The sequence below is a fragment of the Heterocephalus glaber genome, unplaced genomic scaffold (assembly GCF_053883595.1).
Source record: "Heterocephalus glaber isolate CG9 unplaced genomic scaffold, H.glaber_assembly_v1.0 deba00001124, whole genome shotgun sequence".
NCBI lineage: Eukaryota > Metazoa > Chordata > Mammalia > Rodentia > Bathyergidae > Heterocephalus > Heterocephalus glaber.
In genome coordinates, this window is record NW_028258197.1 from 984,139 (window position 1) to 1,006,803 (window position 22,665).

The 22,665-nt window shown below is 53.9% G+C and overlaps 1 protein-coding gene across 5 annotated transcripts; it reads left to right on the plus strand.

The window, feature by feature from the left end:
• Positions 1–961: 961 nt before the first annotated feature.
• Ace (angiotensin I converting enzyme) lies at positions 962–21,194 on the plus strand. 5 transcript variants are annotated; one of them, XM_004868599.4, is made up of 25 exons: positions 962–1,235; positions 1,393–1,878; positions 2,611–2,704; positions 3,303–3,446; positions 3,927–4,118; positions 4,722–4,819; positions 5,112–5,284; positions 5,629–5,852; positions 6,155–6,299; positions 6,566–6,664; positions 7,071–7,193; positions 7,513–7,724; positions 8,359–8,495; positions 9,190–9,348; positions 9,591–9,678; positions 11,765–11,908; positions 12,080–12,271; positions 14,588–14,685; positions 14,852–15,024; positions 17,055–17,278; positions 17,581–17,725; positions 18,087–18,185; positions 20,029–20,151; positions 20,368–20,555; positions 20,744–21,194. In XM_004868599.4, exons 2-25 carry the CDS (start codon positions 1,453–1,455, stop codon positions 20,959–20,961), a joined length of 3,918 nt encoding a protein of 1,305 aa, XP_004868656.2. In that variant the 5' UTR covers positions 962–1,235; positions 1,393–1,452; the 3' UTR covers positions 20,962–21,194. The 5 variants fall into 5 exon arrangements, with proteins under 5 accessions (XP_004868656.2, XP_021103199.2, XP_087066285.1 ...); XM_004868600.4 differs by having other exon boundaries at positions 985–1,235; positions 1,711–1,878; XM_021247540.2 differs by lacking the exon at positions 12,080–12,271.
• The last annotated feature ends 1,471 nt before the right edge of the window (positions 21,195–22,665 follow it).

A 22,665-nucleotide genomic window follows, 5' to 3' on the forward strand; every position in this document is an offset into this window, starting at 1 on the left:
AGCCAGGGTCCTCTGGGGGACACGGGCCGTGGTGCTGAGGACTTGGCCTCCACAACCATTCTCTGCATCAGGAAGACACCTCTGTCTTCCCTCCCGTGCCTGTCACTTTGAGGGACACGTGGAGGAGACAGAAAAAGACTGTCAGGGAGTGTGGAGACCTGAGATGACTTGGAGCCAACAGCTCAAACTGTCTGAGCTGTAATTTCTTCATCTATAAAATGAGGGGGCTGGTGTAATCTCTTAAGGCATTTTGTAGCTCTCAAAGCCTGCAACTGTGAGGTTCTAGCGCTCTACTGGGATAAATGTATGATTGCTTCTGCCAAGCGACTGACAGCTTGTGTCCCCAGCGGGTAGGGGGCAAAGCGCCTGAGCTTTTGCACCTCTGTAGCTCCCGCTCTCAGAACAGAACAGCCCCCTCCATGCCTCCCCCGTTCAGGGGAGCCCCCCCCCCGCCCTCTCCCCGGGCCCCAGGTGAGCGGGCCGCTGACACTCGCAGCACCTAGGCAAGGTGCCTGCCAGGACCCGCCAGGCGACCCTTCTTCCCCGCGCGCCGCCGGGCCCGGTGAGGAAGCGGCGGGAGCCACGCTGACCTCATCCTGCTGCACCGCGGTGCGGGTTTCCGAAAGGGTGTCAGGCCGGGGAGATCAGTCAGTGGCTGCTGGCCCCGGGGCTGGGGCGGCGTAACCGCACCCTGAGGGCAGGAGGACAGGCTCAGGCTTCTCAGCCGGCCGCAGAAAGGGGTTCCATCGCCCGCTTCCCCCGGGAAAGTCCGACCGGCTCCTCCCCGGCCGGCGCCCCTGGCAGGGCGGGCCAGGAACCTCGCCCCCGCCCCGTTCGCTCGGCCTGCGCCGCCGGGGACTTTGGAGCCGAGGAGGAAGCGCGGCGGGGCGGGGAGGTAGGGGTGTGTCGGGAGGCGGTGGTGGCTGGGTTTTATAATCCGCAGGCGAGTGAGGCGCGGGAGACTGGGCAGCGCCGCGCACCGCGCCATGGGGGCCGCGCCGGACCGGCCCGGGCCCTGGCCGCCGCTTCCGTGGCTGCTGTCCTTGCTGCTGCTGCGGCCGGCGGCCCTGGCGCTCCAGCCCGAGCTGCAGCCCGGCAACTTTACGGCCGACGAGGCCGGGGCGCAGCGCTTCGCGTGGAGCTACAACTCGAGCGCCGAGCAGGTGCTGTTCCAGAGCACGGCAGCCAGCTGGGCGCACGATACCAACATCACTGAGGAGAATGCGCGGCGCCAGGTGGGCGCCCGGGCTCGGGAGGGGGCGGGGCGGGCCGCGGCGGCCAATCACAGGCCCGCGGCCTGGCGCCAGGAGCGGGCAGCAGGCGCCCGGGGCCCCGAGCGGACCCCGGCCCCCCGGGCCACCCGTCCCACCCTCTCCCCTTTCCGCCCATCAGACTGGCTGTGGTTCCCTCGCACGGGCTGGGCACGTGATCCGTGCCCAACACGGACACTGAATGGACGAGGCTGACTCCTCCGAGGCTGAGTCCCCCCGGGTGGCGGCGCCCACGGCTCGGGGCTGGGCAGCGACAGTTTTCACAGAGGGCTCCCCGCTCTGCTCTGGAGTCCTCCTCTTCAGGCAGCCGCTTAACTACCTCCAGAAGGGGTCACCTTGCCATCATCCCACCTCCCTTCTGGTCCCATTTCTGCCCCATAGCTTCCCCGGAGCCAGATTCCTGAGCTGTTCATCCTCCCTCTCCTCCTGGTACCCGCAGGAGGAAGCAGCCCTGCTCAGCCAAGAGTTTGCGGAGGCCTGGGGCCAGACGGCTAAGGAACTGTATGAGCCAGTCTGGCAGAACTTCACTGACCCAGAGCTTCGCAGGGTTATTGGAGCAGTGCGCACCCTGGGTCCTGCCAACCTGCCCCTGGCCAAGCGGCAGCAGGTGGGCCTGAGGGAAGAGGCAGAAGTGGTAGGGTGGTGGCGGAGGGAGCAGCCTGGCAGGGCGGAAGGGCCCCAGCGATTTATATGGTCCCTGGCTATAGGGGAATCTGGGAAGCGTAGCTGGGCTGCTGGAAGCACTGGCTTTCTTTGGCGATATGGTGGGAAGTTGCTTTATATTGAAGCCAGTATTATGGAGTAGAAAGACAAATTCAAAGGCTGGGAGTGTAGCTCAGTGGTAGAGCGCTTGTCTAGCTTGTGTGAGGCCCTGGGTTCCATCTCCAGCATTATACAAAGGGAGAAAAAAGCTAAATTTCTCCCTAGGCTAGTTTGCTTTAGGGGCTTCCCTTGAAAGGTTAAGGAGGAGCCGGGGATTTAGCTCAGTAGTTCCACTGTCAGCCTCGAAAGTCCAAGGTGGAGTTCAATCCCCAGTACCAAAAAAAAAAAAGGTTGAGGAAGACTGAGAGGGCACACAGACCAGAGGAGGAGAGATTCACCTTCACTGCCAGGTGGAGCTGAGCTGGGACTCTCAGGAAGGACACTGGCTCCAATTACATAGAATGCCCCCCAAGAAAGGGACATCAGTGGTCAGAAGAGCTCCCAGTGCCACAGACTGACTTGCCAGGCCACAGGCCCTCTCCAGGCTCCTTTTTCTTCCCAGCACAGAGAGGAGAGATGGCCAAAGTAATTCCAGGATCTGTTCATGGCTAACATTTCCTCCATTCCTACTCCCCAGTACAACTCTCTGCTGAGCAACATGAGCAGGATCTACTCCACAGGCAAGGTCTGCTTCCCCAACAAGACTGCCACCTGCTGGTCCCTGGACCCAGGTAGGACCCTGTCCGTTCTCTGCTGGAGTTTCCTAGCCCCTCTCCATCACCCTGCTGCACCCAGGGGTGTGGCATATTTACCAGTAAACCCAAAGGCACTGACCTCCAGCAGGGCTGGACTGTGCATGACCCCCACACCTCTACTTCCCCTGGCCAATGACTTCTAGAATCCCCATCCCCCCAGTCTCTCCCACCCCACTAGACCTTCCTCCTAGTTGCTTGGGTTTTCCTTTCATGGGTCTTCTTACTTTCCCCAAGAGCCTTCCACAGGCTCTGGACCCCATGGGGCTTCCTCTTGAGGTTAACCACTCCTTTCAGTGAGCCATGAAGAGTCTGTCTGGGTCTTGCCTCTGAACATCTTTTCTGTGTTAATCACCTTGGACATCATTTCCTTGGGGATAGGGGTCCTGCCTGGATGCTTGGTTCTTATAGCTCCCAGCCCCATCTCACCAAGCCTGTAGGCAACCCTTGGCTCTGGGGACATTGTGACGTTAAGGAAACTGTTGGGAATGATGAAGATCTATGTGCATACTCTGTTGAAGACTGGTGCAGACCTGGATGCAGGTCTCCTAACTGACCCTGCTCATCTGTATCTCAGAGCTCACCAACATTTTGGCTTCTTCAAGAAACTATGCCATGCTGCTGTTTTCCTGGGAGGGCTGGCACAATGCTGTGGGCATCCCGCTGAAACCCCTGTACCAGGACTTCACTACCCTCAGCAATGAGGCCTACAAACAGGATGGTGAGCCTCCCTCTCCCAAGCCAAGGACAGTAGCTCTTCCCAGCTTGCACAGTGCTCTTGTCTGCTGTCTCCCATTGAGCCCCAGCCCCTGATGCAAACAGAGAAGCTGATAGGATGATTCCAGAGCTGGCCTAAGGTCAAGGCTGGTGGAGATGGTGTGGTACCTGCGCACCATCTCCACCAGCAGCCACATACCTGCAGGTAGTGTGCCTTCCTGTGCTGCTCTCCTGCCCTCCTGCTGCTGCTTCTAGTTGTGCTCCCACCCTAGTACTCCTCTTAGCCTCTTCATGCTCCAGAATCTATTTAGCTGGAGCTTGGAGCAACGTGTAAGTAGAAATGTAGCACAGCAACCCCAAGCCATCTTTTCCAGCTAGGTGGCGGGTACAGGCTCCCAAACCAGGAGGATGGTGAAATTGAAGGTAGGAGGTGGAGGGCCAGAGCTTTGGTCCTGACCTATACCCTCCTGTCCCACCCTGATAGGCTTCTCAGACACAGGGGCTTATTGGCGTTCATGGTACGACTCACCAACCTTTGAGAAAGACCTGGAGCACCTCTACCACCAATTAGAGCCCCTCTACCTGAACCTCCATGCCTATGTCCGCCGTGCACTACACCGCCACTATGGGGACAAGTATATCAACCTCAGGGGGCCAATCCCTGCCCACCTTCTGGGTAAGGACTTGGCCTTGCCTCCATGCAAATCCCAGGGAAGCTTGAGTTCAAAGTGATGCCCAGGAGAGGGGAAGGTGGGTCATACTTCTGGTGTGTCTCACATGTGGAGCCATGTACATTCACTTTCCCACACTGGAATCCTGTGTGGCTGGTTTAATCCCCATCACTGACATTAGCATTTCTACTTTACAGAGGAGGACACTGAGGCTCAGGGTGCACAACTGATTGTGATTAGAGAGCCAGTAGAGGGCAGAGCTAGGTGTCAGACTGAGTGCTTTGGCCCCCAGTCCAGCGGAGGAGGCCACCTCATCCTTATTCATGCCCAAGGAAACCAGTCTGGTGCCCTACCTCAGGGGTGGGAGCCAGGGACCCTGGCAGTCAGAAAGGATGCTAGCAATATTGCCTGGGATCAGTCTTGGCAGTGGCCAACCCCTGGAGCGTGGAGCCCACAGCAGAATGGGGATGAGGTGATGCGTGACAGGCCTGGCCCTGAGCCAGGAGAGCTGCCCTGGAGGCCCCAGGGTGCTACTCAGTGACACACATGGAGAAGCAAGTATGGCTGGGCAGGGAGCCAAGCTCTCCTGCTCTTCTTCCTCCTTCTAGGAAACATGTGGGCACAGAGCTGGGAGAACCTCTACAACATGGTGGTACCTTTCCCAGACAAGCCCAACCTCGACGTCACCAGTGCTATGGTGGAGAAGGTAAGCTCTGAATGCAGAACCCAGGTTGGGATAATGAGAGGGAGTCAGAGATGGGGAGGGGGCAGGAAGGGTCAACAGTGAGATCATGGATCTGTGTCCATGGTGGTGGGGTGTGAGCACAGTTCACTTTCACTGATCTGCTGTGGTCAGTAGGGAAGGGAGGCCTCTGAGCAGAGATGTCTTTCATGGGCAGGGAGCTGCCCTGGGCTGAGGAAGCCTAGACCTGCTCCTAGGGAAGGCAGGGAGCCCTCTGGGCAGCTGCCCCCTGACCTGTGTCTACATTCGGCACCAGGGCTGGAATGCTACACACATGTTCCGGGTGGCAGAGGAGTTCTTCACCTCCCTGGGGCTCTCACCTATGCCTCCTGAGTTTTGGGCAGAGTCGATGCTGGAGAAGCCATCTGACGGGCGGGAGGTGGTGTGCCACGCCTCAGCCTGGGACTTCTACAACAGGAAGGACTTCAGGTGTAGATATGGAAGGAGCAGCATGCTGGGGCTCTGGAAGGGCGCTGCTGGGGCATAGGCCTCCCTCTACCTGCACTGGCTATGGGCTGGTCTGTTTTGGACATACGAACCCAGTAGGCCACTTTCTTTCAGTTTTGACTGCAGTTAACTCTGTACCTTCGAAGGAAGAGGAAGGCCTGAGTGATGTGGGCCGGGGCAGGGTCAAGGATTTGCTTGTTTCCAGCCACTTCTTCCAGGGCAGTGCCTTCTTTGGTCCTGTCCATCAGGAGCCTCAGCCTCTCCAGTTCTTGGGCTGCTGCCCTGCCCCATCATTCACCTCTTCCCTCACCCCTTCCATGCCCCAGGATCAAGCAGTGCACAAGGGTCACAATGGACCAGCTCTTCACAGTCCACCACGAAATGGGCCACGTGCAGTACTACCTACAGTACAAGGACCTGCCCGTGTCCCTGCGCAGAGGTGCCAACCCTGGCTTCCACGAGGCCATCGGGGATGTGCTGGCACTCTCAGTCTCCACTCCTGCACATCTGCACAAAATTGGCCTGCTGGACCATGTCACCAATGACTCAGGTAGGTACAGGTGTGTTGAGAGGACCCGGACTGGGTCCCCTCAACTCCCCTCCAGCTCTGCAAGCCCCACCCAGATCTGCCCTTTCATTTTCTGCTTCAGGGCCCAAAGGCCTGAGCCTCATAGCCCATCCTGAGCCCAGCGTTACCCCAAAATCCTCTTCTGAGCAGGGCCCCAGGTCTTAGGACTCACCTTCTGTGTCAACCCAGCCTTACCTCCCATTGGCTATTCCCCAGGCCTACTCTGGCCTAGTTGAACTTCCATCTGTCCTTGACCTCTCTTTTCTTGTCTCATCATCCCACAGAAAGTGACATCAATTACTTGCTAAAGATGGCCCTGGAAAAAATTGCCTTCCTGCCCTTTGGCTACTTGGTGGACCAGTGGCGTTGGGAGGTCTTCAGTGGGCGTACTCCCCCTTCACGATACAACTTTGACTGGTGGTATCTTCGGTGAGAAGGATGGGAAGGGCCTGAGCCCAGAGCCCTCCTAGCACTCCTGGGCAGCTGGGAACCTCCTGTCTCCGTCAGCCTCATCCTTTCCTCTAATGATATCTCCGTCCTCTTACCTAGTCCCTTCTCCCTGCCTGAAACTCTCTTCTACAGGAAGACTTTCCCACTTCTCAGCATGGGGTAGGGGTACCAGAGGGAGTTACCTTTTCTGTGAAAGCTCAGGCATCCTGTGTAAGCCCAGCCCTAAGACAACCATCTTTTTCTAGAACCAAGTATCAGGGGATCTGTCCTCCAGTGGTCCGAAATGAAACCCACTTTGATGCTGGAGCTAAATTTCATGTCCCCAGTGTGACACCATACATCAGGTACAAATGCCCCCCACTCCTCCTCTTGTGATCCTAGCTGCCCTATCCCCAGAGCTTGTCCCCTTACTCCTCTGTACCCACAAGGGCCCAGAATTAGAATAGCCCTCTCATCGGGTATGGTGGTGCACGCCTGTAATCCTGGCCCTCAGAAGGCTGAGACAGAAGGATCACTGTGACTTTGAGGCCAGCCTGGGCTCTAGTGAGTTAAATGCCAGCCTAGAATACATAGTGAGACCCTGCCTCAAAAAATAAAAATAACAAAACAAAAAAGAATAGTTCTCCTGAACTAGGCCAGCTTCTCCCTTCTGCCCTAGATAGCTCTGCCCAACAGGGTTCTGGAGAGTGCCTTGGCAGAGGACTCATTTCTAGCCTCTGCATCCTTCTAATGCTTATGCTGTGCCTGCAGGTACTTTGTGAGCTTTGTCCTGCAGTTCCAGTTTCACCAAGCCCTGTGCAAGGAGGCAGGCCACCAGGGACCGCTGCACCAATGTGACATCTACCAGTCTTCCCAGGCAGGGGCCAAGCTTCGGTATGTGATGGGAAGGAGAGGGTGTGTGGGAGGCTGGCAGAGGCTGGCAGAAGGTAGAGATATCTGCACGCAACTGTCTGAGTCTGGACACCACAGGGCTGAACTGTTGTGGGGTGACTTAGCTCTCTCATCAAACACTGAGTGGGCCTTCAGCTACTGTGGAGTGAGTTTTACATCCCATGCTACCTTCGCAGAGATCCTAGGCCCTGGAATCTTATTGCCACTGCTCTTATAGCCAGTGGGGACCAGGTGGGTAGTGGGGCTGCTCTGGAAGTCAGCCTGTGTCTCCTATGCCCATGGTGCTCATTCTGCCTAACAGGGAGGTGCTGCAGGCAGGCTGCTCCAGGCCCTGGCAGGAGGTGCTGAAGGACCTGGTGGGCTCAGATGCCTTGGATGCTCAGCCACTGCTCAATTACTTCCAGCCAGTCAGCAAGTGGCTACAGGAGCAGAACCAGCGGAACGACGAGGTCCTGGGCTGGCCAGAATATCAGTGGCGCCCACCATTGCCCAACAACTACCCAGAAGGCATTGGTAAAGCCCTGAGTGAGGATGGGCAGGCACTAAGGCTAGGTTCCTGGTTGACTCTTCCCAGTTGAGCCCTGGCCCCTGTTCTGGTGGGGTAGGCAGCCCCTCAAGCTCATCAGAAAGGCCCTACAGTGGAACGGACTGTCTTATCCCCAGCATCCTAATGGGGGTGTTCTCAGGCTTGAGGGCCCCTGAGGGCAGACTGGCTGAGAACACTGTTCTATGAGGTCACACTGCAGGCTCCACTCTTATTGGCCAGGAGTGGTGGCTGCAGGTCTGTGCTCTCCTGCGGCCATGGACCAAGGTTGGGCTGCTCTAGGGATGCCTAGTCTCTTCTTCCTGTTACTGTGCTGGGGGCACCCCCTACTGGTCCCCAGCCAGGCAACCACCCACCAGGTGACGGTCAACCAGTGGATAACCAGCCAAGTGTCAACCAGAAACCAGACAACTCACCAAGAAACAACCAGCCAGAAAACACCCAAACAGACAACAACCCACCAGAAAACCCAGAGCCCAAGTGGGACCACAGGGAGAGGGCAGGGCCTTGAGGGAGTGGGGAGGCAGGGACAGCAGGTGGGGGCTGGAACTGTGCCCTGGAGAGGGGAAAGGGAGGCTTGTTTTCCTCTGCTGTGTCCCACAGACCTGGTAACTGATGAGGCTGAGGCTAACAAGTTCGTGGAGGAATATGACCGGACATCTCAGGTGGTGTGGAATGAATACTCCGAAGCCAACTGGAACTACAACACCAACATCACTGCCGAAGCCAGCAAGGTCCTGGTAGGAGCCAGAGCCACCTCTCCATCTTGAGCACACACACAGGCACACAAACACCCAAGGACACACAGATACACACACACACACACACACACACACACACACAGTTCAGGGCTGGCAGAATTTGTGAGATCTAAATGGAATATTTGAAACAATACTCAGTCAAGTTCATATTTGGCAAGTATGTACTCAATGCCCGAACAAAATTTCTTTCACTAGCAACCTGGTGACAGTGACTAGTAACTAGTAACAGTGACTGTAATTGGCTGTGCATAAGTAAGCAATGTCAAATTCACTTTTTAAAAGGTTGAAAGCTCCTGTTTGCTACCACCTTAAGGAATCACCCCTTGCAAAATTATTGGCCTTCTTCCCATTTCATCAACAGGATCTCCAGGCTCAGGGAGACCACACAGCTAACAGCAAGGTGCCTCCGTCCTAGTGGCCTTTAAGACACATTATAGGCTTCTTTTCTTTCCTCTGCCAAGACCTGTCTTGTTCAAATGTAGGCATCTGTTGAGGGACATACACTGCATCCAGGACACAGATAGCCCAGGCTGAAGAGGTTATTTATTGGCAAAAGTGGCAGTTGCCACCCTTATCACCACTCCAGCCCTCTCGCCCTCCCCCTGGGAGACTTCTTGCACAGAGGCTGTCCCAAACTTCCAGGACCCCATGACACCACCCTCTGTGCCCTCAGCTGCAGAAGAACATGGAAGTGGCCAACCATACACTGAAGTATGGCACCTGGGCCAAGCAGTTTGACGTTAGCAACTTCCAGAATGCCACCACCAAACGGATCATAAAGAAAGTTCAAGACCTGGATCGGGCAGCGCTCCCTACCCAGGAGCTGGAAGAGGTATTTGGTTTGGAGGGAACAGAAGGGGAGGCTCCTGGGAGAGTGGGCCCTGCTGAAGGATCTGGCTTTCACATTGCTTCCTCTTTGATTTGTCAAGTTGTGACCTTGGCCATGTCCACAGGTGCCTCCAAAATTCCAGGGAAGGCAGCACCTCTGGGGAACACCATTCCCAGCACCCCAACCATGTTTCTGGGCCTAAACCACAAGAGCCCTCCTCACTGGGCCTCTTCTTCCCCCTGCAGTATAACCAGATTCTGCTGAACATGGAAACTACTTACAGCGTGGCCAACGTGTGCCATACCAATGGCACTTGTCTACATTTGGAGCCTGGTGAGAGCACCCGTAGGAAGATAAGAAACAAGCAGGAGCTGGGTTGCCATAGGAGGAGGTGCTGCCAGTGAAGGAGGAGTTGGGCTCCCCTAGCTCACTTCCAGCTTCCCACCAGTGGGGCTTCTCTGCTCTCACCTAGAACCAGCATCTACTCCAGCCTTTCCCCTAATTCACTACCCCTCTTGAGGCTATCTGGTCTTAGGACTCTCCTGTCTCTCCTTTGTACTCTCTACTCCATCCCCCAAAGCAGCAGAGTCTCAAAGTTGCATTTTAAGGGCTTGGACTCCCCACAGGGAGAGCCAGAAACTCCAGCATCTGTCTTCTCCCTTCCTGACCCTACCCACAACTCCCCCCGCTTCCCCCAGCACACGGCTATAAGGAGACTGAGTCTGGGCAGGATGAGTCACACAGTCAAACAGCCCCAAGAAGCACTGGCCTTGAACTTGGCCTCTGATTCCAAGCCCGTGCCTTCCAATATCACCCCTTCCTCCCCTGCTACTCCCTGCTGGACAGGCTTGGACCAGCTTGGCCACCCCTCTCTCTCCCTCCCACATACTGGTCCTTCTTAGTTCATCCCCTTTGAAAGGGCTCACGCTGGACCCACAGGGACTCACACACATACCTTCCCAGTCCCTCCTGTCTCAGCCTTTCCAGGGCTGGAGATTTACAGGCATAAACATTCTCCATAAGGAATCTCCATGCAGAAACGGTTTCTTCCTGGCCCCCAGCCTGGCTCTTGTGTTAGAATAATGACAAATAGAAGGGGAAATGGAAAATAAACAAGAGAGAAAAACAGTTTTCCAGGGCGGGGTTTAGCCTGCAGGTGGTGGATGTGGGCACACACGCAAAGCTGGGGAAAGGTATGTGTACTTGCATGACTGGGTGGTGGCTGTTTATGGGGACGAGTATTAAAAGGGGTGTGGCATTCGGCACCCCCTCCACAAGGCAGTACCCTGATGCAGGGCTGGAGAATCTGATCACTGACTCAGTAAAACCAAGCCCATGAGGACCAAAGAATCACATTACCAGGGACCAGATGTGAAATCTCAAAATATACATTTTAAAAACAAAATTAATTGAATGTACTTTTTCTGTGAAAAGAAGACCTATACCATGTAACATGTTCCAGAAAACAGAAGCTTAAGTCCAACAGCAAGGATTTGGAGAATAGCAAATGCCTTCATCTTCCTTGGGCTCAGACTAGGGCCAAGGCAGGAGGGGAAGCCATCTTTCTGTGGGTCTTCAGACCCCCATGGCTTTTATATAACCCTCAGCCCAGGCTGTGAAATGGATATCAGCTCCTTGTCATAGTTAGAGAGTCCATACACTTAGTAGCTTTGACAGGATATAAACTCCAGGGTTTCCAGCTCCTTGGTGACACTCAGTTCCTCACACTTCTACAGTCTTCACAGCTACACTTTTATTAAGTCCAGTCCAGAAACAATTTGTGAAGGGTGCCCGGGGCTCTATGGGGGACACAGAGATGAGGCACAAATCTCTTCTCAGGGACCCATGCTCCTTTTCAATTTCTACTGTCCTGGGAAGGCTGATATTGTCCCCTTTTTACAAATGGGGGAAGAGACAGGAAGTCTAGAGAAAGGGAGAAAGAGAGCTAGAGCTAATTTGGGGACCAGCAGGAAGGCTGGAAATAGAACTTGGGTCTTTGGATGCCTGAGCCAATTCTCCTAGGGAGAGAGATGGGTGGGGACCAATGGCTCTGGAATCTGGTGCCTTTGGTTTGTGCCTCAGCCCAGCCACTTCCTGGTGGGGGACCCTGGCATGTCACCAAACTGCTCAAATGGAAGGAGAGACAAGCTTATCCCTCAAAGGGTTTCTGAAATACTATGTTTCTGAGGTCATATATGTGCAGCATATAACCCTGGCAGATGTCCTCTGAGCTCCTGGTAGTTACTGGTTCCCATTCTGTCGCCCCTTCTGTTAGGCTTGCTGCGTGTACACTCGCTTTCACATGATCTCACCAGTTTTTCTGCAGCTCTGAAATTCAGTGACCAAGTTCCCCCATAAGTAGGTAGGAGGAGGTGAGCCAAGGACTGAGCCTCAAGCCATTCAATCCCTCCCCTCTCAGATCTGACAAATGTGATGGCCACTTCCCGGAAATATGAAGAACTGCTCTGGGTGTGGAAGAGCTGGCGAGACAAGGTGGGAAGAGCCATCCTCCCTTTCTTCCCAAAGTATGTGGCACTGAGTAACAAGGCTGCCCGGCTCAATGGTGAGTCCCTCCTACTGGTACCACTGGCTCGCTGGTCCCAGTGGCCCTTGGGTTTCTCGGAGAGGTCCTCTGAGACCCTAAGCCTGGGGACAGGTAGATCCCTGGAGGTGACAGGGAGGTTTTGGGGGAATGGTCAGTTGTTAGGAGAGCCGGGCTGTGTCCCCTGTGCAGGCTACATGGATGCAGGGGACTCATGGAGATCCATGTATGAGACGCCATCCCTGGAGCAAGACCTGGAGAGGCTCTTCCAGGAGCTGCAGCCGCTCTACCTGAACCTGCATGCCTATGTGCGCCGTGCCCTGCACCGCCACTATGGGCCTGAGTGCATCAACCTGGAGGGTCCCATTCCTGCCCATCTGCTGGGTGAGGGTGCTGTCCAGCCCTGAGGAGGGGAAGATGGGCAACAGGATGAAGGTCGGGATGGGGCTGGCCAGAGAGCAGGAAGTAGCCCAGGAGAGTCCTAGAGGGAACAAGGGAACATGGCCAGGCTAGAGGGCTGTGGGGTACCCCCTGCTTACATTTGTTGCCACATTTGTGTGTGTGTGTGTGTGTGTGTGTGTGTGTGTGTGTGTGTGTGTGTGTGATTTGGGGAACTGAACCCAGTGTCGTGTGTTTCAGGCAAGTGCTCTACCACTGAACTACACCCTACCCCTTTCGGAGTCACATTGGCTGCAGAGCCACATTGTACAAGTCGCTGTAGATGGTGAGGGTAGAACCTCAGGATCCTGTTAGAGGAAGACATTGCCCATGATGCTTCAAGGCAGCTGGATCTGGGGAGAGGAAGGGCTGAGAATGGAGGCTTGGGAGGTTCCTCATGAGCAGAGCCTTGAAAGACAGAGGTTTTGAGGAATAAAAAGTGAGGTTTGGGGCCAGGGATTTAGCTCAGTGCTTTCACCACCTGCTGCACAAGCGCAAGGACCTGAGTTCGATTCCCGGTACCAAAAAAAAAAAAAGTGGAGTATGGAGAAGAGGACACAGTGTCGGACCAAGGGAGCTACAACAAAGAACACTCTTGAGAATGTAGATCCACTTCAACCTTTGGACTTCCAGGGATTTGGTTTGGTTTGGTTTGATTTTTGTTGTTTTGCTTTGAGACAGGGTCTCGAGTGTAGTTCACTTTGGCCTTGAACTCACTGTGTAGCTCAGGCTGGCCTCAAACTCGCAGCAGCCCTCCTGTCTCAGTCTCTCCCACACCTGGCTTGAACCTCAGTTTTCCAGTGCTGCAAACTCAGTGCCCTGAATGCATGAAGAAGGCCATGAAGATGTTAAGAGATGGTAGGGACTGAACAGAAGTAGGGTCCCAGTTCTCTGTTCCTGTCAGGCTCTTCAGAGAACTTTTCAGGCCAGACAGGATCACAGACCACTTAGAAGTCATAAGGGAAGCTGGGCACTGTGGCACACATGTGTGATCCTAGCTGCTCAGGAAGCTGAGAAGGGCGGTTCACAAGTTTGGGATCAGGCTGGACAACTTGTCTCAAAATAACATTTTTTAAAGGGGGGGGAGGGACAGGGATGTAGCTCAGTGGTAGAGCACTTATGTGGACCTCTGGAACCCCAGTATCACAGACACATAAAACGTCATAAGAGAGACCCCAGAAGGTGGTCTAGGTATGGGTCTGTTCCCACTCAGCCCAAGAGACCAGCCCTCTTTTGTCCCTCTCTGGTGAGACCAAGAACCTGTGAGTGGATATCAGCTCAGTGACTGAGAAACCCGACCTCAGAAGGGAAGCAGTATGTCCTGGGATGGCCTGGGAACTGGGGAAGAGGTAGCACTTAGGACTCAGCCCCACGGCAATCAGCAAGGGAGGAGCCCTGAGACCTGTGCATTCATGCTTTGCGCTCTCTCTCTCCCTCCCTCCCTCTCTCCCTCCCTCCCTCCCTCTCCCTCTCTCTCTCTCTCTCTCTCTCTCTCTCTCTCTCTCTCTCTCTCTCGCTGGTAGGCATTTCAGATCTCACCTGATTTCAACTCAAGCATACTCTTCCTTGACTATGAAAGACTCCTAACTCCTTGCCTATTTTTGAACTTCCCACTCATTCTGAGATTCTTCCTCTTCTCCAGTCTTGAAGAACTGAGCTCTTTTCTTACCCTAAACTCAGAGACACTGACCTCTCCTGAAGATAACTGTAGTTGGCTCTTGTCAGTTACTGACAGGTGACCTACACAAACCAAACTTAAGAGATGTGGAGGAGACAGAGCAGGATGGCTAGTCAAGAGTATGGCTTGCCAGCCTTTACATCCAGCTGTGGACCTCTGGGGAGGTCAGTTTCCTCTGGTGTACAATGGAAGTCATTGCCTCCTGGAGGAAGGATTGCAAGTTAACATGCACAGTGTGCTTGGCACAGTACTCAGGAAGTGGTGGCCATATGGGCAGAGATGTTCCGGGGATCTGTAGATTTCTCATTTGTAGGATTCCTTCATTGCTCAAGACGGTGAAGACCAACTAGATTCCCTGATGACCACCAAGGTCTTCACCTTTAACTGAGGTTAATACTCTGGGCTGGATGTGCATAGTGAAGATAATGTATGTCAAACACTCAGCACAGTCTGCGAACAGTGGGTGTTCAGGCGATGCTGTGATTGGCAGGACTGGGATCTGGCTCCTTCCTGCAGGATGGCACTGAGCCCAAAAAGTCACATCTGTTTTCTCTCTCTGCCATCTCTTCCCCACCTGCCTCCAGGGAACATGTGGGCACAGACCTGGTCCAACATCTATGACTTGGTGGTGCCCTTCCCTTCAGCCCCCAAGATGGATGCCACAGAGGCCATGATAAAGCAGGTCTGTGGGCCAGGGCCCTTCTTCTCCATGGGCTTTCTGGGTATAGGGAAAGGGGAGGTCCCTGTCAAGAGGGGAGAGACCCACTGATTCAGCTCTTTCTCAGCTGCCTCCCCAGCAATTCTGTCCCTAGAGCCCCCAGTTTAGGCAAAACCCCTTTTGCTTGCAGGGCTGGACACCCAGAAGGATGTTTAAAGAAGCTGATGATTTCTTCATCTCCCTGGGGTTGCTGCCTGTGCCCCCTGAGTTCTGGAACAAGTCAATGCTGGAGAAGCCAACGGATGGGCGTGAGGTGGTATGCCATGCCTCAGCCTGGGACTTCTACAATGGCAAGGACTTCAGGTCTGTCCAGCTGGAGCCAGGGTGTCTTGGGCCAGGGGGCAAGGAGATGAGCCAAGTCAAGGCTCCATGGCTATTTCCTCCACTGGTAGTGAGCCAAGAGGACAGGGTCAGGGGCACAGTTTGGGACCAAGGATCAAGAGCATTAGGCTAGACTCTGGCTCAGACATTGGGCTTTTGGCAGGGGAAGTCCATCCACAAAATGAGGGTCTTCTCATGAGCTGGACAGTTCTGCCCACATGGTTAGTTTGGAATGTGCAAGGTCCCAGTCATGGTGTGAACTGTCCACCCTCCTACACTCAGAGAGTCCCCTACATGTAGCTGACCCCCTCCCTAGGTGTAGTCAGGGATGCAGGGACTCCTTACAGACCCTCTGTCACCACTGACAGATTGGAAACTGCCTTCAGCTGGATGGGTTTTTGTTAGCCACTGCTACATAACAAACCACCCACAAAATTTATTGATGTAAAATAACTGATGGATCATGCTCAAGATTTTATGGTCTAGCAATTCAGGCAATGCACATTGGAAATGGCCTGTCCCTACTCCACCATGAGAGACCTCAGTTGGGGTAATTTGTGTGTGTGTGTGTGTGTATGTGTGTGTGTGTGTGTGTGTGTGTGTCTACATGTGTGCATACATGCATGTACTAGGGATCAAACCCAGGGCCTTGCACATGCTAGGCAAGTTCTCTACTACCGAGCTACATCCCTGGGATGGCTCATCCTGTGTTTGGGCCTGAGTTTGTTGATATTTCCCCATGGAACGTGTCTAGGGTAGAATGTTCAAGATAGCTCCTCTGCTCACATTTCAGGTGCCTGGTTGGGATGGTTGGGATAGCAGTTCCATCACACTGTGGCATTCTCAGGCTGGCAGACTTAGCCTATCAGCTGGCATCCTCAGAACAAAACCAGAAACAGCCAGGACTCTTAATAGCCAAGTCCAAATCTGGCAGAGTCCCCAGGCCAGCTGTGTTTTATTGGTTAAATCAAGTCCTGAGGATGACCCAGATTCAAGAGCAGGGGTCGGGGGGAAGACCCTGCTACTTGGGAGAAGTGGGAAAGATGATCTGCTACAGCTGATGAAATGTCCATTAAGAGAAGAATGGACACCAGAGACTGGAACCAAATCAGACAGGGTCCACTGGGCTTCCTGGCCTTGAGCCCTTCAAAAGCACAAGGACTACAGCTGTAAGGCTGAGGTAGACAGGATCAAGGGGGTGAGGGCTCTTGTGGGGATCCTCTCTGCAAGAGGAGTCAGAGGAGAAACTAGAAAGAAACGTATCTCATTGTGGCCGGGATGCTGGGCAACTCCTGCCCTCTGCCCTGGTAAGAATGGCAGAAAAATGAGATGAACCTGAAGTGAAAGGCTCTGTTTAGATCCTGCAAATGGAATTGGCTTCCAAAAGAGAACAAAGGAGGGGAGGGCACCATAGCTCAGTGGTAGAGGGTCTACTTAGAGTGCATGAGGCCCTGGGAGGGGGAGGGGGGGGGGGAGGTGAGGAGAGGAAAGAAGAGAAGGGGGTGCAGATAAGAGGGATGAAAACAAGGGAGGGTCAGCAGGAGGAGGTGGGACCTTCTGGCTCGGACAGTTCTGCAGCCATCATTCAGTCTTGGCCATAAGAATTCTTTGGTGTTGGGTCACATGAGATCCGTAGCCATTGTTGTCCCCTTTGAGAAACTTCAGTCTTGAGAGATAAACACAGGAAACCACAAGACACACATTCTAGAAAGTATCTAGAATGTCTCATTGCCTCTAAGGCAAGACTTCATACAGTCAGAAAGCCTGAGTGTAGGCCAGGGTTATTCATGAAAGCTGGGGGCAGAGGAGTGGCTGGAGTGACCTTACTTTAAGGGCTTCTGATCCCCAAATTCTCTCTTTCTTAAGCTCACTTGATTTCTCCTTACTATCTTCCTTCCCATCATGCTATGTTCCCCACGTACAGTGGTGGGTCTGCTCTGTGTGCACCATCATAACCTCTTTTTCTTCGAGGCCTTTTCTAACACCCTCTCTCCCTGCCCCTGTGTTCTCAGGATCAAGCAGTGCACCACTGTGAACATGGAGGAGCTGGTGGTGGCCCACCACGAAATGGGCCACATCCAGTATTTCATGCAGTACAAGGATTTGCCCTTAGCCTTTCAGGAGGGTGCCAACCCTGGCTTTCACGAGGCCATTGGGGACGTGCTGGCTCTCTCAGTGTCTACCCCCAAGCATCTACACAGCCTCAACCTGCTGAGTAGTGAGGGCGGCAGCTATGGTGAGAGGAATGAGGGATCCTGGTGGGCTGAGGGCCAAGAAGGAGCAGCAAGTTTGGGAGTGGGAAAGAGGCACAAAGTGGCCCTAGGTCAGAGGCTTTAGACAGCGCTGGGGAGGAAGGGGACCCAGTGAGGTGAGCCTGGGAGGATGGAACACACAGACCATCTCAAGAGGCAAGTCTCAGGACCAAAGAGGTACAGTGTCCTGCTGCCCTCCACCCATCACACACCCACCAAGGCTGAGCTGTGAAGGCCTGGCAGGAGGCAGGCACAGACCTGAGGCCATGCTCCCTTCCCTTGGCAGAGCACGACATCAACTTTCTAATGAAGATGGCACTCGACAAGATCGCCTTTATTCCCTTCAGCTACCTCATTGACCAGTGGCGCTGGAGGGTATTTGATGGAAGCATCACCAAGGACAACTATAATCAGGAGTGGTGGAGCCTCAGGTTCTAGAATATTCCAGTGGGAGTGGGGGTTGGAGGGGACCCCTGTGGGTATCTGTGTGCACCTCTTGTGTCTGTGAATGGGTTAGTCCAGTGGTGGTGAACCTACGGCACATGTGCCACAGTGGGCTGATTGTATCATTGAAAGCTCTGAAAGGTTCGTCATCACTGGGATAGGGGTGTGTGTGTGTGTGTGTGTGTGTGTGATGGAGTCACAGGGTGGTTGTGCACAGAGGCACTGCATGCAGGAGTACAGGATCCAGTGTAGCCCAGGCCAGAGACCATCCTTCATGTAAAATATGCAAGCCCTCCCCCTAGCTTGGTTCTCCTCAGATACTTTCCAACATGCTTTCCCTCTTGACAGGCTGAAGTACCAGGGTCTCTGCCCCCCAGTGCCCAGGTCCCAAGATGACTTTGATCCAGGAGCCAAGTTCCACGTTCCTTCAAGTGTACCTTATATCAGGTAATGAGGGCAGCACCGTGGGGAACAGGGCCCATGGCTTCATGTTTAATTTGTTGTCCCGGGCTAGAGATTTAGCTCAGTGGTTCTGCCACCTGCCTCGAAAGTGGAAGGTCCCAAGTTCGATCCCTGGTACCAAAAAAATTAAAAAATTAAAAATTACACCTAATTTGCTGTCCCTATGCACTTGTCCTGGAGCTGCCCCACCAGACCTGTGGGGCTGGCACATGCCACCTGGCACCTGGGACCTCTCGCCTGATTCCAAGGCTTAGGGCTGTTCCTTTAAACATTCCCTTGATGGGATGAGAGTCTCTGCCATCCAGACAGTTAAAAACAGAAACTCAACCTAATAATTTGCTAATGGCTACCAGACCTGAGCTGGGTAGTTAACATTAACCGTGACACGTGGCTGGATGGTGACCTGAGCACTGTCTGGTTTTTGAAACAAGATTGTTTTGCTGTTGTTGACTATATCACCTGTGGCGTACTTTGAGTTGCACCTGAAAGACCTTTCTATACCCTAAAACTCGAGGCTAAAGACCCAATTCGGTTGGGAGACAGAGCTGTTAAGAGTGTTGCAGTTGATGGTTTAGGGTCAAAATGAACATAACTTTGTGTCCTTGAGCAACTTCTCCAGTCTGTGAACACCCAATTCCTTGCCTTGGTCCCCCTGGTGGCAATGGCACCATTGTTAAATCCTCTCTTAAGTGCACTGTGTCGGCACACTGACCTGTGAGTCATGCAGCCAAAGTGTGAAGCGGGCCATGGGCTACAGAAGGCACTTGCTGAGGGTAAGGAAGGATGGGTGTGGGATCTGGAGAACTTCCTAGGAAGTTGAGGGCTGGGAGACTTAGGGCAGAGTTCCAGGTATCCCAGGCCATCAGGGAATCAGGGTGCTGAGGACATGGAGGGCCTCTCCAGAGGGCTGGCACTGTGCACTGTACCCACCTTTCCATCCTGGTACCTGGCACAATGCCAACACATAAGGGCTAGATGAAGTCTGTTCCTCAGAGTCCAGGAATGGGAGCACACCTCACCTGCTCAGGGGACAGAGGAGCAAGGAAACTTATCCCTGGGGCACATGAGATAGGCCTGACCTGGATGGTATCCCAGAGACAACTCTCAGGGAAGGGCCTCTACTTGCCTGCTGGAGCCATTTCCTTTTCAGGGTTCCAAGCCAGCACTCACTGTCATCACCAGAGGCCAGCCTTGAGATGTAGGCTGGGTGCCCTAGAAACACATTCCACCTTCTGGTCAGCAACCCGGGCAAAGGACTTTGAGGAAATGCCGAGGAAGAGATCAGCACATGGCTTATGCCCAGTGTTGAAAGGGAGAGGCCTACACTGCTGGTCCAAACATTTAAAACCTCCAGGCTTAGCAAGGTTGCTCTGGCCTTGACTGGAAGATTTCTACCTGAGAATTCCTGCTGCTTCAAATAAGATCATTCAGGCTGGCTTCCCTGCCCAGACCACACTACCAGATCCATGTGGACCCTTTGACAGTTCCTAGCCTGGCCTCTACTTATTTATACACACCCCTAGGGTGGAGACATCGCTGCCTAAAAGCAGCCTGCCAAGTCTTGGGAGCCTTCTGCCCTGAGTGCCTCCCACTAGGGGCTGATGCCTGGAGCCCCTTGGGGAGGGCCTTCCCAAGAAGTGGAGGTGGCCTTGTGAGTGGGAGGCACCCCCACAGCCACAGCTGGGAAGGGGCTCTGAAGGCCTGATATCCTGACTGCATCCTGCTCTTCTGGTTCCCATGTGACTGTCATGGCCAGAAGGTACTGGATTTTCAGTGCCATAACCTCTCAGCCCGCTTCACTCCATGCCATGCCTTCCCTCCACTCCAGGTACTTTGTCAGCTTCATTATCCAGTTCCAGTTCCATGAGGCACTGTGCCAGGCTGCTGGCCACCAGGGGCCACTGCATAAATGTGACATCTACCAGTCCAAGGAAGCAGGGAAGCTCCTAGGGTAAGTATCTGCTGGTCCTCTTTTGACTTTTCACACTGCTCTGCTCCCCTCAGCCATGAGGAGCCCAGTGGGGAACTGGAGGCCCCTAGGCCCTGGCCTTACCATTCCTAAAGGAAAGTTTAGGGTGAGAGAGGGATGTGAAGGAGAATATCAGGCTGGGGAAAGAGGGGCTGGGTCGTTCTGACTCAGTTTCCCTTTCTCTGGTGCCTTCCCCAGGAACACCATGAAGCTGGGCTTCAGTAAACCATGGCCAGAAGCCATGAAGGTGATCACAGGTCAGCCCAACATGTCAGCCCTGGCCATGATGAACTACTTCAAGCCACTGATGGACTGGCTCACCACTGAAAACGGGCGGCATGGGGAGAACCTGGGCTGGCCGAAGTACAACTGGACACCAAACTCTGGTATCATCACCCACCCCACCTCCAGCCCCAGGCCCAGCCCCCCGATCTTTGACATGGCTGAGCCCCTTCCCCAGTCCAGACAGGATCAAGTCTGACCTCAGAGAAAGAACAGGGAAGCCAGAGCCTATAGCCTCAGCCCACCCATCGCCCTGCCCACTGCCCTGTCTTCTTGCTTCCTCCTCGTCCAGCTCGCTCAGAAAACTCCTTCTCAGACTCCGGCCGTGTCAACTTCTTGGGCATGAATCTGGAGCCACACCAGGCCCGCATGGGTCAGTGGGTGCTGCTCTTCCTGGGCGTGGCCCTATTGGTGGCCACCTTGGGCCTCACCCAACGGCTCTTCAGCATCCGCCACCACAGTCTCCGCCAGCCCCAGTTTGGCTCTGAGGTGGAGCTGAGACACTCCTGAGATGACCAACCTGGACTGGGCTGGCTGGGAAGTGTCCACAAGAGACTGGCATGGGAATATGGTTGGTGGACCAAGAGTGTATCCCAGCACACTTCTTCCTCCCACCCCACCCCACCCCTGTCCTCCAAGCCACCAGCCACTCCAACCCTGGCCTCTTTCTCTGGCACCCAGTTGCTTAACATGGAGTTTTCTCCTAGTCTCTCTATGAATACAATTAAAGATCCTTCCCTCCCCATCTGAGTCTGTGTCCCTGGTGGGGAAGCCAGATTTAGGGGCAGGCTGTTCTCTCATCTCCTGGAAGTCCAGCTGGTCCCTTTTCTGGGTTGCTTCCTCCATCTTCCTCCAAGAAGAGCCTCAGAGAATCCACAGAGATCTTGCCCCAGTACACACACACACCCTGTCCACCCTCAGACTTGCCTTCTCACCAGCCCAGGCAGTTGGCTAGTGTCTGCCACATTAATTGGCCCCTGTCTGCCCGCATACCCACCCACAAGTACTGTTGGAGGCTAGGGTGCTGGCCTCACATGTTGTTGTGCTATGGGGGTCTTTCCTGATCAATGCTGGCTCTCTGACCAGTCATTCCTGTAAATGGCCAGGTTCCCCAGAAGGAAGGCACCTGGATGTTTGGCTGTGGGAAGGTGAGTGCCTTGAATGAGCCTGACTTACTGAGAGTACAGAATGGTCCAGTGGTTATCTTGGGCTCTGTGTCCACTTGCCTAAGTGGACATCCTTGGTTCCCAGACAGAACCACTTGAGTTCTGTGAAGTGAAAAAGACCCTGGACTGGAGCTGTTCCTCAGGAGTAGAGCATCTGCCTAGCACATGCCGAAGACCCCAGGTTTGAGCACCAGCCACACACAAACAGAAGAATAGGCCCTAAATGCTGGAGCGTGGCTGCAGCCAGTGCCCACAAAAGGTTAACTGCCAAAGGCTACCTGCTTCTCCTCCCCAGCACACACATCCTCACTTTGAGTTGCCCCTTGGGAGACCCTTGTATGGATGTGGGGGAGTGTCATTCTGAGGGACATTTTTATAACTTTTATCTACATGTTTATGTAGGAAATTTGGAAAACTATAAAGAAAAAAGCCCTTTATAACAACATCAAGAGATGAGTACCATTGACATTTTGGTGTGTATCTTTCCAGCCCTTTTTCTGCGCATATTTAAATGGAATCACACTATATTTGCACTTGTGTATTCTTTTTTTAAATCAGATAACATGACTTGATCTAGTTTTCAGATATTTAAACACCAAACCTGGAACTTGGCCAATGGAAGTCGGTCAGTTTTCTGAGGCCAGAGGCTCCACAGCCAGCCTGGCCCCCTCTATTAGAACCTTTGGGCCCACCCCCTTCTGGGCTGTGCTGATGTCTTGACTCTGGTAGAGTTCATCCCCCACTTCCTGTCCCCCAGGATACTTAGCCCACAGTTTTTGCTCGTGTATGTGGGTGTGTGTGTATGTGTGTGTTGCACACAGGCGTGGTTGTGCATGTCTCTTTCGTGGGGCAGGATATGGAGTTGAGGAATTTTGGATTTGCAAAGGGTGGAAGTTTACCATTCAGTAGGACAATAGAACTTATAAACACAACCTCAAAGTCATTCCAAATTTCTACAGTACACCACAGACCTCTTTAGTTAGCCCTCACCCTTCCCAGCCTATGTTTTGAAAGCTTTTTGTCTGCTGGACAAAGGACATGGTCGCAT

Excerpts from the sequence above, each read along its gene's own strand:
- Ace (XM_004868599.4), top strand. The coding sequence starts at position 1,453 with ATGGACGAGGCTGACTCCTCCGAGGCTGAGTCCCCCCGGGTGGCGGCG. Across the intron at positions 4,820-5,111 it reads CCAGTGCTATGGTGGAGAAG|GGCTGGAATGCTACACACAT; the intron begins GTAAGCTCTGAA and ends ATTCGGCACCAG. Across the intron at positions 18,186-20,028 it reads TCAAGTGTACCTTATATCAG|GTACTTTGTCAGCTTCATTA; the intron begins GTAATGAGGGCA and ends CCTCCACTCCAG.